Source organism: Nannospalax galili, unplaced genomic scaffold, assembly GCF_000622305.1.
Source record: "Nannospalax galili isolate Female #2095 unplaced genomic scaffold, S.galili_v1.0 scaffold37, whole genome shotgun sequence".
Classification (NCBI taxonomy): domain Eukaryota; kingdom Metazoa; phylum Chordata; class Mammalia; order Rodentia; family Spalacidae; genus Nannospalax; species Nannospalax galili.
The window spans coordinates 932,337-947,758 of NW_008339765.1; the positions used below are offsets into that span (position 1 = coordinate 932,337).

Consider the following 15,422-nt stretch of genomic DNA (forward strand, 5'->3'; position numbering starts at 1 on the left):
GGCTCAAAGTTATGTGTGTAATTTTAAAATCTGAGTGAATTAGGCTGGGCGTGGTGGTGCATGCCTTTAATCCCAGGGCTTGGGAGGCAGAGGCAGGCAGAGATCTGTGAGTTCAAGACCAACCTGGTCTACATAGCAGGTTCCAGGTCAGCTGGGGCTACAGGGAGACCCTGTCTCAAAAAGACCAAAAAAAAAAAAAAAAAAATCCAGGTGAATTTCCGATCTCAACCCAGGTTGGAAATGTTATGTTCTAGTTAGCCCTTGATCCTATAGCTCCAGAATCATTTCCAAATCAGGATTTTCTCCCCATGTCTTGCACTCTTCTTACTAGTTAAAAGCCTCCATGTGCTTGGGCGATTCTACCTAGAAAGATTTACCTTGGGATAATGTTGGAGCATAAAGATGAGGTGGGAACTATTGCACTGTCTAAAAGATTGTGCTTATACTTGTGGGTCTTTGCAGCACAGTGAAAAGACACTTTTTGAAAAAAGGCCTGGAATAATTACAGCGTGAATTTTTCTGTCAGCATGCATAGCCACACATGTGCAATGAATCAAAAGTGTGCACTGATGGTCATCATGCATATGAATATCCTCAACAGCAAAAGTTAAATAAACTTAGTTTTGTTTTGTTTTTCTGTCCAATGAAGGAATGAAAAATAGAGAATTTCTAAGAATGCCCTCAGGTTGTATTAATTATTTTTCTCATTGTTATAATAAAAGCAACTCAATGATTATAAGTTTATTCTGGCTCACAGTTGGAGGGCACAGTCCACCACTGTGGATGGCTCCAGGATTGTGAGGCAACTGGTCACATTGTATCCACAGACAGGAAGTAGAGAGCTGAATGCTGGTGCTCAGTCCCTTTCTTTTTATTCAGTGTCAGTGCCCTGTTTATAGGATGTGGTGGCCCAAATTCTGGGTAGGTCTTTCCTTCTCAGTTAAACCTGTCTGGAAACACCCTCATGGACATACCCAGAGGTGAGTTTCTTACATAGATGATCAATCTTGTCAGGTTGACAGTGAAGATTAACTGTACCACAGGCCAATGACTCAAGTCTTGGGCTGAAAACTGCTGATATTCTCACCTTATAGTAATAAATCCCTTGAGCCTACCCCAAAGGCCACATATCATAGCTGGCATCATGCTCAAATTATAATTCAGGGAAATTCCTAACCACTGTCATGTTATCAATGTTATGAAGAATCAGAGCTTGGGTTCTGAATTTTTTTAATAAACCAGGCTTGGCCATACATATTTATAAGCCAATTAAAACAGCAAGTAATAGCAGAAAGCAGAAAAAGGGATAAATATTCCATGTGACCACATTGGGAAAAGACACAAATAGGTTCAGTGACCCTCACCCCGCCTCCATGTTCAGCATCCCTACATAGAGTTAAGATTTTAAGTAGATGGTCAGAGATAACCAATACAGTCAAGATGGAGTTCTATCCATCATTGTTTGGGCTCCAGTCTCTCCCACAAGGTCCTCTGTCAAGTTGTCAGAACTGTGTGAAATCTCTTTCCAAGAGACAAGTTCCCCTTTTGGCTGACACCAGGCTTTAGTTTTTTCCTTCTCCCAGCATGAGAATTCTGGAGAAATTCCAGTTTCTTGGAGTCCCTTGTCTCTTAGTCTCATAGCTAACGGGAGGGATGAACATGTCTCTTTAGAATATCATGGTCCATGCAAGGCCTATCACAATAGCCCTTACTCATCTCATCCACTGCTACTATCTTCTAGGCCCCTTGTTATGCGAACAGATTGTGAGGGCGTATTTATCTACTTGCTAAGCAACACCCCTCCTGGTCCACCACGATGATTTTATTTTTATTTCATAATATTTCTACCAAAAGCAACACAGAAATCCAATGTCATTTAGTTATGTGGAATTAACTATAAATTTAAACAATATTTGCTACCTCCATTTGCCTGACTAATGTCATATGCAATTAAGGGTTCACACTGACAATATGGAATTCTGGATTTATGTGTCTGCATTATTGGGAAAGAAAGACTGTAACTTATTTAGTTTTTATTTATTTACTTTTTTATGGCTATTAGTGTTTTACTTGCATAGATGTAAGTGTATAGTATGTATCAATGAACACAGAGGCCAGAAGAGGGCATTGATTCACCTGGAACTGGAGTTATAGATAGTTCTTATCTGCCCTGTGAGTGCTGGGAACCAAATCCAGGTCTTCTACAAGAGCATCCAGAGCTCTTAACTTCTGAGTCATCTCTCCCACCCGCTAAAATATTTAAAACAGCAGAAGTGCAGGCCAACTACCAAATCATCTAGAATGTTGTATAATCTTTACGTTTATCTATTAGAAATTAATTTTTTCCATGTATATGCATGTGGGGCATGTTTATATGTATCCCTATGTGTATAGGTGCATATGTGTGTGGTGGGATGTTTCTATGTATTCCTATGTGTATAGGTGCACATGTTTTTATGTTGAGGGCAAAAGTCAACCTCAGAAGTCTTAATTTTTCTCCACTTTCCACAGAACTTGCTGCTTTAGCTACTGCCCATATCAGCAGGATCCTATTTCTATGTTCTAAACATCAGAATTACAGACAAGATGCTGGTCTCACCCGGCATTTATGTGAGTTCTGGGGACCTCAATTAAGGTCCTCATACTTGCACAGTAAGTGTTTCAACCATTTAGCCATCTCCTCATCCCCTCTCTCATATGTTCCAATGATTAGACAAATAAACAATAAGATCAATGTAAGAACAACTTATTAAATATTCACTCCTTTCTCATCACTTCAAATTGCAGTCATAGCAGAGTTAGTCTTCAGAGACTATGTTCTATAAATATACTTCATGGATTAATGTTTGGAATGTGTTCTCTTGGCTGATAAGTACCAACAACACCAAAACCATAGGAATGGCAACAGAAGAGCCAAGAACTTCACCATACAATCAGACTATGCCATCTCATGTAACCTCTATAGCACTTAAAAGGTGACTTTCTAGGTTATACAAATACAGGTAAGTAATGTGAAGGACAAAGTTAAATGACTTGTGACGTTCACAGAAATAGTATATTATAGATGGAGTGCTCAAACTAAAGTGGGTCTTGCCCAAAGTGCAAGGCACAATGAATATGACTGCAGTGTGATTTTACACTGGTGGTGCATGGAAGTGTTTGAGTGGTTTGAAGTAAAGTAATGACTGTCCAGCACAAGAGGGTATTTGTTATATTGATGAGAACAGGAGACAGAAACTGATCGGGCAGGTCAGGGACCCCTAAGCAGCAGTTTGGAGAATGCCCTTGATGGAGGCCACGAAGACCAGAAGAAAATTCTCCTTCTTGTTTCTTAACTATCTCCTAGAGATGAACAGCTCTGCCTAGAATCTATAGCTGACTATGTTAATGAAACAGAGAAGAGGCACCTGGATACCTAGTTGGGTCAACTGGAATACCTCATCCCCTTCCTATACCTTACCTCATTTCCTGCCATGACTCCTTTAAAAAGCTCCAGACTAGCAGCTCATTGACATTTTCTAGGACCCTTCCTGCTATACAGTAATGCTGTTTCTCTCTTTCTCTGTATTTGTCTGTCTCTCTCTGTCCCTCTCTGTCTCTCTCTGTCTCTGTCTCTCTCTCTCTCTCTCTCTCTCTCTCTCTCTCTCTCTCTCTCTCAATCCTTGAGCTCCCACCTATGAATCAATAGTAAAGTCCTCTCTAAAACTCATGCTATGTGGTCTTTGAAGTTCATTCTTCAAATTCAGAAGAACTCAAAAGCTCCTGGCTCAGGGAGACTTTGGTGGCCATAACATTTTCCATGACCCTCACTTCCTCAAGAAAAGTTCCAGAATTCTAAAGATACACCAATATTCCTAAATCAATACCAAAGGCCCAAGCACAAGAAAATGTCACGAAATGATTGACAACAAAACAAAAACCTCTTAGAGAATGAATCCTTATGCCTAAGGTACTGGAATTTGATTGGACAGAGGAGTTCTGGAGAAATATACAGACATTATGGACCAGAGCTTTTCCATCTGGTTAATAGGCTCCTATTCAAGGCAACAAACCAAATGGTTCATTTTTTATAATTATGCTCCAATTCTTATGTTTAAGTGAAACACCATCTGAGCAGAAGCTGATCTTCCTGGAGCAGAGCTTCTTGGCATGCTGTAGTTACTTATTAGAGCCATCGCACTGCTCAATTACACCAAACCACAGATGCACAGATGAGGCAGTGAGGAGGCGTTTCCCGAGGAGCGCACCTGGTGAGCCAGCTCCCCAGGAAAATGCCTTTATTTCTAATTTCTTCAATCACCTTTTTGTTCTTTTTTTCTCCCCCTCTGAATCCTTTCCTCTCTTGCTTATTTTTTAACTTGTTAAATAAAAACATAAGCTATGTTTTATTTTGTTTTTTAGTTTCCATGTTTGGAAGTCAATATTTTTACAAAGATGGATTATTTCACAAAGCACCATACTGGAATGATTGATAACTGTCATCTGAGTAATTAGTCACTGTAATGACTTGAATAAATATCTCTGAAATAGAGATCTTGTTGATCACATTTTGTACATAAGGATATAAGTTCAATGTCTTTAAGGGGCTTAGATGATGACAAATCTAGATCAGGAACTGAAGTGTAAATGAAAAGCACTCAGCCGAAGGTTATAACTTTACGATTACAGTGGATTTGGAACTACCTCAACCCTTTACCCTACCCAGGAAGCGACTGCTTTTGATGGTATTAAGCATCTTGGGCTTCTGAGCCTTTGAGGAAGATAGCTAGGTGAGCTATATCTTCTGTCCTTTTCTGGAAGATAGCCTGGGGTCCCCTTCACCTCTCTCTCCTTTATTAGCATCTACTAAAAAATACTGTACCTCCTGGAGGATTGAAATAGTACCCACTGAAGAAAGAGTCCACTGGTAATTCCCACATAAATATTATCTAAAGAACTCTATCCAAAGATTATAAAGTATATCCAGGCTCTTTAACCAAGAAAGAGAAATGTCTACAGTCCATAAACATAAATGCAAAAGAAGACAGAGGGAAAAGATATCCCAATTTAGGTCAATCTTGTTTGGTATTGTCTGCTGTTTCTCTTGAATTCTCTCTGTGTCTGTCCATGTCATGCACATAAGAAAAGCTCTAGACTCTACACACTCATCCTCAACGTACAATGAAAGTCAAATGCCTTAAATCTCTGATTTAGCACATTTAAAAATAACCACCTAACCAATGTAAGCAAGACTGAGAACAACTTGTTGCCAGAAATATTCCTGTGTGTCTGTTTATACTCAGACTGTCTTCTGAGGTCTCTGTCCTTTGTAGTCTCATGAAGCTAAGGCTGGCCTTAAACTGTGTAGCCAAAGAATAGCTTTGAATACTTGATCATCCTACCCCTATATCCAACCTGCTGGAATTGCAGACATGCACCACCATACCTCACTTCTGTGCTGCAGAGAATAGATCACAGGGTCTCATATATGCTAGTTGAGGACTGCCAACTAGGTATATGTCATTCTCAAAAGAGAGGACCAAACTAGGACTGGGACTTTGGTCAGCTTGGTTTCTTGCACTTAGTATTATCCATGAAAGATCTTGTGTGTGTGTGTGTGTGTGTGTGTGTGTGTGTGAGTGTGTGTCTGTCTGTCTGTCTGTCTGTGTGTGTGTGTAAATTGGCTATTATTCATTTTACTGTAGAACAATGGTCCACTATATGTCTGTGCATCCACTGCCTATTTGAAGGACATATGGATTCACTTGTACTTTGGAGTGATTAGTAATAAAATTTCTATTTGTAAAATGTACAGACCTAAGTCTCTAGGTAGCAATAGAGACATGAGATCTTCTTAGCCTGTATTTTATGTTCCAGCTTTCCCAGAAATGTCTGCTGGCTACAAAATCATGCCATTAGCAAAATGCCTGATTGTGCTTTTAAAAAAAATTCCAACTTGTGCTAATGTGTCCTAAGAAACAATATACCACTACCTTCCCAAGGCATATGAATATGAAAACATCCTCCACAATGCCATCCCTAGAGAAGAGTAAAGTCAGATTACCTGGTGTTAAGAGGATGACGGACATCGTGATGAGTGAGCATACTACTAAAATCACCAGCAAGGCAATAGCAATTCCCTTCCAGTTTCTCTGTGGAGGACTGTTACTTCCCAGTTCCTACAAAGATAGAAAAAAAGGTTCTGTAATTATACATGCTCCAGGAGAAATATATTCATAAAGGAAAGATTCAGTGCAGGGCATAATCACAGTTTGAAAGCTGATTAGAATCAGTTTCCTCTTCAGTAACCCATTTAATTATTCAATGGTGCATAGATTATAAATGGATATCTTTTGGGGGGCAATTTCTTTTCTCTCCAAGGGAAACTAGTACAGCTTTCTGCCTGTTGTCCAAATGTAGATAGTGTAAAAATGCATTAACTATAGGCAAAAGGCTCTACAAAAGTATTATGGAGCCAAAATGCTGACTTCCATTTCTCCTCACTATAACAAAAGAGACCACAAAGAATTAAATACAAATTTATTCATGAAGCACTGTCAACTACTGTTCTAACTGGATGAAGAAAAAGATTTGAAAAGAGAAAATGATTCAAAATTCTCTTCAACATCAAACAATGCACATTTGTCAATATAGCATGTTTATTTTAAATAGTTCCCCCACCATTCATAAAAACAAACACAATGTAGTAGCTAAATTAAATGAGTTCTTTTATATCAATGGTTAACAAGATTCTCTTGCTGGGCAATGTGCATGATATTGGCAAGGAGGCAAGACTGATGGGAAGGATAAACTTGAACATCTTTCACAATACATGTAGTCAGCTATTCATTTTCCAAATGATCTATGTTCTATCCTGTTGACTGGAAATGCAAAAGCTTAATTTACCAAAGCAAAGCACAGCACAGAGCACACTAGTTTCAAATGAATGCCAGTTTTGCTTTGCAATACTTTTTATAAAACACAGAACCTGGGGTGTGCGATATGAGTAGCCCAGCAGTTTAGAGTGCTTGCTGCTTTTGGAGAAGACTGAGTTTGGTTCCTGGCAGCAACATCTGGCAAATCACGGCTGCCCGTACCTCCAGCTCCAAGGGATCAGTGCCCTCTTTTGGCCTCCGCTGGCACCCATATTCACCAGTGTCTACACATATAGACACGCACATACACATAAATAAAACTTAAAAGAATATTGACACCGATTCTTATATTGTGATTATAACAATTGATTCATGAACACATTCAACATTGACAACTGGGCTCTAAATAAGACAAGGAGAAATTAGTCTACAGAATTTGGTCAATGGCTTGTTTTTCTCCTCACAGAAACCATTTAATCATATTAATTTTTTTCTAATTCAGATGAAAAACTACAAAGACTTTCTATACATCTCTTTTTCTATACACCTCAAAAAATGCTTGTTTTCTTTCTATGTATGTGTATGTGGCATATGTATACCTTTGGCCCCTTATGTTCATGTATGTTCATGGAGAAGCCAAAGGAAGACATCAAATGTCCTGCTCTATCACGCTTCTTACATCCTTAAGACAGGGATTCTCACTGAACTTGAAGTTTGCCATTTTTCAGTCATGCTGGCTTCCCTTAGCCCCAGTGATCCTCCTGCCACTCCTACCCACAGCCTTGAGATTACAGGCAAGTATGGTCTAGTCCAGCTCTTTATGTGGACTCTGGGACCCAAACTCATGTTTGTGCAGCATGTGCTCTTACCAACTAAGCAATCTCTCCAGCACCATGGTCAGGATTTCCATTCATATTTTCCACAGAAATCAAAGTGTTTTCTCACATCGTTAATTTTAGAGTAGCAACTATAAGACAAACAATAGGTGTCTATATCCACAGATGCTTCTCTGGAATGCAATGTTGACACAGGCTTCTAGAGATATCTCTGGACTGGAAGGGGTGCGCGTGATGGTGAGACGAGAAAGAGTGCGTGTGATTTTGGGCAATTCTCCCTGGCCATGCTTACAGGCTCCTCAGAAGCCAGTGACTAGACTAGACAGTAACTGCTATAATTCAAAGCCTGCAGTTGTTCTGAAAGTTGTGAAACACTCATCTCAAGGACTGAGAGAGAGAGAGGCCTGGGGAGATCACTCAGTTGATAAAATGCTTTTTGTGCAAGCATGAAAACTTCAGTTCATTTCCTAGTACCCATGTAAAATACCAGGTATGGTGGTGCATACTGATAATTTCAGGGTTGAGGAAGCAGGAACTAGAGGATCACTGGGGCTCACTGACCATCCAGCCTACACTTCTCAGTGAACTCCAAGCCAGTGAATGACCCTGTCTCAAAAAGCAAGGTCAATTTTATCCCTAGGAACTACACTTGAGGTTGACCTCTGGCCTGTGCACACAGACATACACCTACACATAAAACGCATGCATGCATACATATACATGCAGACTAAAAGGAAAATATAGGAATAAAAGGAACTGAGAGAAAGATGGAAAAGATACAGGAACCACCAGCAACAGGGTGTCATGACCAATAATCATAAATACACTTGTGCTTATTAACTGTGAGTGAGTAAACATTATTCTATCACAATACAAACAAAGGGAAGAAACAGAAGCTTAGTGATTGTAACTCATTTCTTGTTCCAGTGGACGACAAATTATAAACTCAAATTTTGTGATCGTGACCTTATTGTGCAATCATTCTAAACAGGGACAAACTTTGAGAAATGACTCCTGACTGCTTGGCAGTTTTTGAACATAGTAGAACTATGTAAAGTCTACGAGGTGTTGCCTCATAGAGTAACATGAACCTAATTATTTTACTATGAAACTGTGTCATGTAGCCTTTTTCCTCCCTTAATAACAGGATACCATCTTTGGCTGTGCCCCTCTAGAGCAGAACAATTCTATGGTAGTCAGATCTATACTGATGGTAATTAAGCTACAGACAGTTCCTAAGGGATGGAGGAATGGTGGTGGGTAAGGAGCCCTGAACCTGAGATTCCGTCCTCTCTCAATCACAAATGATCTTGGGAGATGCTAGTGGAAATGGAAAATGGGAAGGCTGACTGAAAGGGGGTCTTCCATGATGGACAGGGACTTTGAGGTGATGCAGTTTCATTGGATCACCCATGCTCCTGTAAGTAGGTCCTCACCCATGCACTGTAAGCAAGCCCCCCAAAATCATAGGTGTCACCAAGTTGGACTTTGTTGAAATTGTACTTTGGTCTGTCCCTGGTGCCTATCAGGTTGAATAAACTATTGTTCACGTCTCTTTAGGAAAATGTAGCACAATAATCAATGTCATAGCCATTGCCAATCAAAATATTTATCACTCTTCTGAGAACTTAAATTTTTTAAAAACCTGATCTCCATACATGTAGTTTATCTGAGTGTCAGCATATTTATATTTATTTAAATATAAAGAGAAAAATGTTGGAAACATAAGAGCAAAAGTAATGTTTGCATGTCATTTCATTTGCTAAAACAGGAGAAAAGTCGGTTGACTTTCCTTGAAATAAGTTAATGTGAAGTCACCAAGAATTTGTTTACAGTATTATACTTTGCTTTGAAAAACATCAAGTTATTCATCTATCATATCTACCCTGGAAGAAATAAGATGAACCTACATTGAAATAATATAAAAAACATTGACACTTAGAGAAAATAAGAGAAAATGATTGAAACATCAAAATCCAGTAGCGAGACTACACGTGGATCTGTTTTAGTGAAACAGATTTTAGAGGGTTGAGAATATGGCTAATTGCTTACAAGTGCTTGATGCTCTTACAGAGGACCAGAGTTTGGATCCCTGAATTTAAGTTAGATAGCTCACAATAGCCTGTAGCTCTGGCTCCAGAGGACCCAACACAATTCCCTGGCCTCCACAGGCATCTACACTTACATGCACAGAGACAAACACACATACTTATAAATAAAAATGAAATAAACCTTTTAAAATAGGCGTTCTTCAGCTACATATTTAAGAAGCACTGAGAAGAATTTTAAAATGTCTTTATTCCTGCTATAAAGCCATATTGAGATTGAGCTCAAAGTCTTAGCATTTATTACCCCAATTCTTCAGTCTGCTTCTCAGCACAATCCCCAGCTGTCTCAAACATAACTCACTTGCCTTTTATCTCTTCTCTGTATTTACTTTATTGCTTCAATAACCTTCCTTGGGTTTAATTCTGCAAATATAGACACAATGTTTTCCCAAAACGAATTTGATAAAACACCTCAAATCATTCCAAATGGTGCACCATAGTGTTAATTCATTCCCTCTTAAAGAGCTCAACATTTAAATTATTTTTATTCTAATCATAGTGTCCATGTTTGTTTTTTCTTTTTATACTTTAGAACAAATGCAGTTTTAATGGTAAAATTTTTATTAGCATAGCTTCTTTACAAATAACATGATTACATTGAAAATTTTTGTATATGTTGGAGAATTTGTAAAGGGGTCAATGGAAAACTCTCATTACATGACAGTGATAAATTCACAGTATTGTTGAGGCTTGGTAGCCCAGTTTTGTCAGTAAATGATATTCAAAACCTACAGTAGACAAATCGAATTGTGAATTTACATTTAAAAATATTATTGCATGTTTCTAGGTTGAGAAATATATCAGTTTAGTTATTAGAGTACATTTTTAACCTCTCAGACTATGATGTTTATCTTTAGAAGTTCAATTAAGTGTTTTACATTTTCTGTAGGCCACAGATGAAGGCACACTGGGGCTGTAGAAAAGTAATAGAAAAATGATGTAAGACCTCTTGGTGTCTGGGAGTGGGAGATGCCCAACATCACTGTCTGGATGCCAAGAACCATGTGTGGAATCGAGATCACAGCTGGTTCCCTGGCGAGATGGGAGGTCCATTCTAGAGATGCATTCCTCCCAAAACCAGAATTTGCAAATGACAGAGACCTTCACTTTCCCCTGCATAAGTCCAAAACAAAGGCAAGAGAGGTATGCCAGGGCACAGCATGGTGGGGTGCTCACAGCTGCCTCTGGGCTGTGCCCACTGTACTGCCCCAAGCTACAAGACAGGTGGTAGGATTGGCATTGAGCTCTTGATGCACCTGTTAACATTTTTAACAGTAGATAATTTCACAGATTTGATCACAAGTGGTTCAGAGGCACTTACTTATACTCAATAATCTGAAAACATCTTTGCTAAAAAATTATTTATTTATTCACTTATTTTGAAATAGGATCTCCCTGTAGTTCCAGAGATCTTCCTCCTTGCCTCCAGTGTGCTGGGTTTAAAGACACGCACCAGGCCACTATGCTCTGCTCGCTAAAATAACCACCTCCTGAAATCTGTAATCTCCATGAGCCATGATGTATGCATGCCCCTTCTCCCACACTAAATAAGTGTAATAAAAACAGTAAATAAACAAATAAATACAATAAAATATTTTTTAATTTTCATGCCAGTTCTTCACAACATGACCCTCTAGCACTGCAAGTCTCTTCTGAGAGCTGCACCTGGCTCCTGTGTCTTCACAGCTTCCTGTTTTCACTCCTCACTGTCATTCATCTGTCTCTCAGCTTTGAAACTCTCCTGGTCTTACTCCTTTACTCTCTTGTTTCTCCACATCAACATTGCCTTGGGCTCTCATCAGTAGCATTTTATAAATTACTCAGTTTTCTCATTTTATTGTTTAAATTACTATTTCATAATTTCTTACACGTATCTAATGCATTTTTATTATCCTCACCAAATCCTCTCTTATCTGTCTCTCATCCCTATCAACATGACTTCTTCCTTACAAAGCCTTTGCCCACATTCATATCTTTTTGCCAGGTTTTGTGATCCATTGGGTTTAACCAGGACAAACTGTATGACCATGGGTTTCAAAGTATCTATTGGACCCTGTTGGGCTCACCCTTTCAGTACACAGCTGAAGACAAATGTCTCTCCCAGCAAATCATTAGTAGCCCAGAGTTCAGCAGAGATAGTTTTCCAGAACCCCTCACCACTCCCTGATAAATTTACTCAAATTTTCTATCAACTTTGTATGTCAATGTTAATAATGCACAAAGAGCAAAAGTAATCTCAAAAAACTCAGAAAGCAAAGATTACCATTGCCTTCTCTTCTTTCTGTACAAACAGCCTCATACACCAGTATCAGCAGCTACCAGAAGTGCCTACTTCCTAACTCTGCCCCTGAGATCTGTGCCATTCAGCTTCCTGCTTTTTTTTCAGAGCTTCTCTGATGAGCAAACTCCATGCAAAGTAGACTGAATAATTCGATCTGAATTTTTACATTCCTCCAAACTTGATTTCTCAGATAGAGCTTGTTGCCACCCAGTTATCTAGACTTCTCCTTATCTCTCCTTTGTGCAATCCATGAGGCAGCACTGTCAGCATCCTCTGAAAGATTGTTTGCAGTAAGATTATTTAGCACCATCCCAGACTTCCTGAATCTCTAGAACCAGAGCAGACTTAGCAATGATATTTTCTAGGCTCTCAGGGGAATCTATTATCCACTAAAGAAGCAGTCTCTGAGAGCAGGGTTACTCAAAACGTGTTCACTACCATCTGTGCCTGTAGCGGTGCAAAGTATTCCTCTCTAGTTCACACCTACTGAGTTTTTGAGGGTTGGCTGGGCTGAGCAATTTTTGTTTTAACAAACTATGCAAATGAGGGGCTGGGGATGCAGCACAGCTGTGCTCGACTAGTGTCTGTGGATTCCAGTTCAACAGCTCATAAACTGGGCATATTGATACATGAATATTATCCCAGTACTGTGGAATTGGAGGTATGAATATGAGAAGTTCAAGATCATCTGCACTGAGCTAGAAGCTAGTAGGGCTACATGAGACCTATCTCAAAACAACAGCAGCAGCAACCGCAGCAACCAAGTACTCTAGATGATTCCTATGAAAAATATAGGGGCTGGAGAGATGGCTCAGCGGTTAAGAGATCTGGCTGTTCTTGCAAAGGACCAGGGTTCGATTCCCAGTGCCCACATGGCAGCTAACAATCATCCATAACTCCAGTTCCAGGGGATCCAACGCCCTCTTCTGCCCTCTGTGGGTATTACAGGACACAGGTGTACCTACCTATATTCAGTCAATATACTCATACACATAAAATAAAAATGAAAGAAAAAGAAAAATTAAAGTATGGAGGCCTCCACCTCATAGAATATGTACTTGATTCACAGTTTTTCAAGCTGTTAAAATTATCCATCTTAGACTCAGAACAATTTGCTACCTTTGGAGTCAGACAACGATGTTATTCTCTGTTTACTTACTTTCTACATCTGTTAACGCACAACTGACTGGATCTATACCAGCATAACTATAAACCTAGCTATTGATGAAAAGCTCAAGTTGTGTTCATATTCTTCTATAATCTCTGCTTTTCAAGTCATATTTAAGTCTGAATGGAGCGTCACATGGCCAGAGACTTTCATGTTTATGTATGCTAGGAAAGTACACGCTAAATGTTCTCAAAACATTTAAACCAAAGCATGATGCTCAGCTTTGCACTTTAAGAGTAAAGAACAGGGGTGCATATTAGCAATGTGGGGACTGAAGTAAGAAGTCACCCTCCACGTGGGAATTTCAGAGACCTCCAGACATGTTCAGTGTGCAACTGACAGCTCATCTCAGGAGCAGTATATGTGTGGGCTATGGAATGCTAAAGGAGGGATGGTGCAGTGTTTTCCTCTCATGCAGGAAGCCTGAGACTGATCTCCAGCATCGTGTAAATTCAGGTATTGTGGTGCACTTGTGAGGTAGAAGCAGGAGGATGAGGAACTCAAGGTTATCCTCAAATACATAGTGAGCTGGGGACCAGACTGAGCTCCATGTGATTCTGTCTCCAAAATAATAAAGGAAGCAGAAGCACAGGAGAGGAGGACGAGGACAAGGATGAGGATGAGGAAGATGACAGGGAGGAGAAGGAGGAGGGAGAGGAGGAAGGAAGATAGCAGCAGTGGAGCAAGATTGGAAGAATGAGAATGAGCTCCAACCTGGGTCAGCAGCCTCCATTTATGGTTTGGTTAGCCAGTACATATTGCTAACAGACTGGACAGTCCTCTGTGACGTTTACTTTTAAATGTAAATAGACCGTACGCTTAATCATTTTGCTGTTTGTCTCAAATTCTAGAATTCTTCTAACTTTAGTACAAATTTAGATATCTAGTGAGTCTACCTACATTTTTTGAATTAAATAAAACTTAGGAATTGTGAGGAATATTTTTTCAGTTTTGTATGGTATCTCATCTTTACCTTGAAGCTGCTTACAAAATTTTAATTCTTTTCTAAATTCTTTCAAAAATTCTAAAACAAGGAGTGATATTGAACTCACTTAAGTAGAGACCGTCCATGTCTAATGTGGAATACCAGTTGTAGAGGGAACACAGTAACCCTTTCAGCTTGGTCTGCCTCACAGTCTACCCATTAACAGGTGACTATATGAATTTAGACAAATCCTTTATCTTTTAAGCACTGAATAAGAACATCAGTATGAAGTCAATGTATTTCACTTGATATTTTCTGTTTCAGCCAATGTGTCACAGAATCTACATTTTGTTGTTTAACCTCCTAATATAAAGCATGTTCCTCACATATAAAATAGAGGTGGTATTGGATATGATTTCTGTGAGATTTTCACAAAGTAGTGTAAGCTAAAACAGTATGTAAACTCTTTAGTCTGTAGCGGTTTAAGCTTTGTATCCAAATCTGGTCAATTTAATGAAGTATCAACTACATAAAGTTGTTAAAGATAACGGTCAGAGAAAGCAGCTCTTTGAAATAGTTTTTAGAAAAGATAGTTTCAAAACTTCTTTAAATTCTCAATAAGCATGGCCATTTTTGGAGTCTGTATTTCAATTGTCAGTAACAGATACCTGGATATGCTGATTTGATGGTGGATGGAAGAAATGAAGGAAGGAAGGGATGGAGGGAGGGAGAGAGGGAGAGAGGAAAGGACTCTTCAAACAAGTACTGCAAACAAGAGTAAGAAGGGAGAGAGGAAGATAGGAAGAGAGGAAGGAATGTGGGCAGAAGGAAGGGAAGAGGAAGGAGATACAGAAGTGCTTATTGCCTTCAAATAAAGAAGAGCTATTTGGGAATATTAAACATAAGAAGAATGAGAGTAAAATATTTTTAAAAGACTCAAACTTATGAGGCAAGATGTTAATTGTGAGAGGAATCGAGGGAAGAGTGGTCCTTGGCGGATTTAAATATTGAGTCTGTTAAAGATCTCATCTGTTTTCATCTTTCCCCAAGTAAAGAATCCAAATCTGAAAGAAAGACAAGATGTGAAGGGCAGAAAATTATCACCCCAGCTGAAGCAGCCCCCATTCTTCCATTATCTTTTCAAGGTGTGTGTTTCCTGTTCTACCTGTAAGGTAAAGGTTGTAATTGCCCAGGAGTCAAATTAAGATCCCAAACAAAGATGAAGGAAAATAGGACTGCTTGAAAAGGCT

General features: G+C 39.2%; 1 protein-coding gene across 2 annotated transcripts in view; it reads right to left on the reverse strand.

Moving 5' to 3' along the window:
- Dpp10 (dipeptidyl peptidase like 10) overlaps positions 1 to 15,422 on the reverse strand; it is a 1,579,922-nt gene that overhangs the window by 588,232 nt on the left and 976,268 nt on the right. For both annotated transcript variants that reach the window (XM_008834544.1, XM_008834545.2), the window contains exon 2: positions 6,044 to 6,158. In XM_008834544.1, coding sequence (XP_008832766.1) covers positions 6,044 to 6,158 — 115 coding nt within the window. The remainder of the gene's footprint in view (positions 1 to 6,043; positions 6,159 to 15,422) is intronic.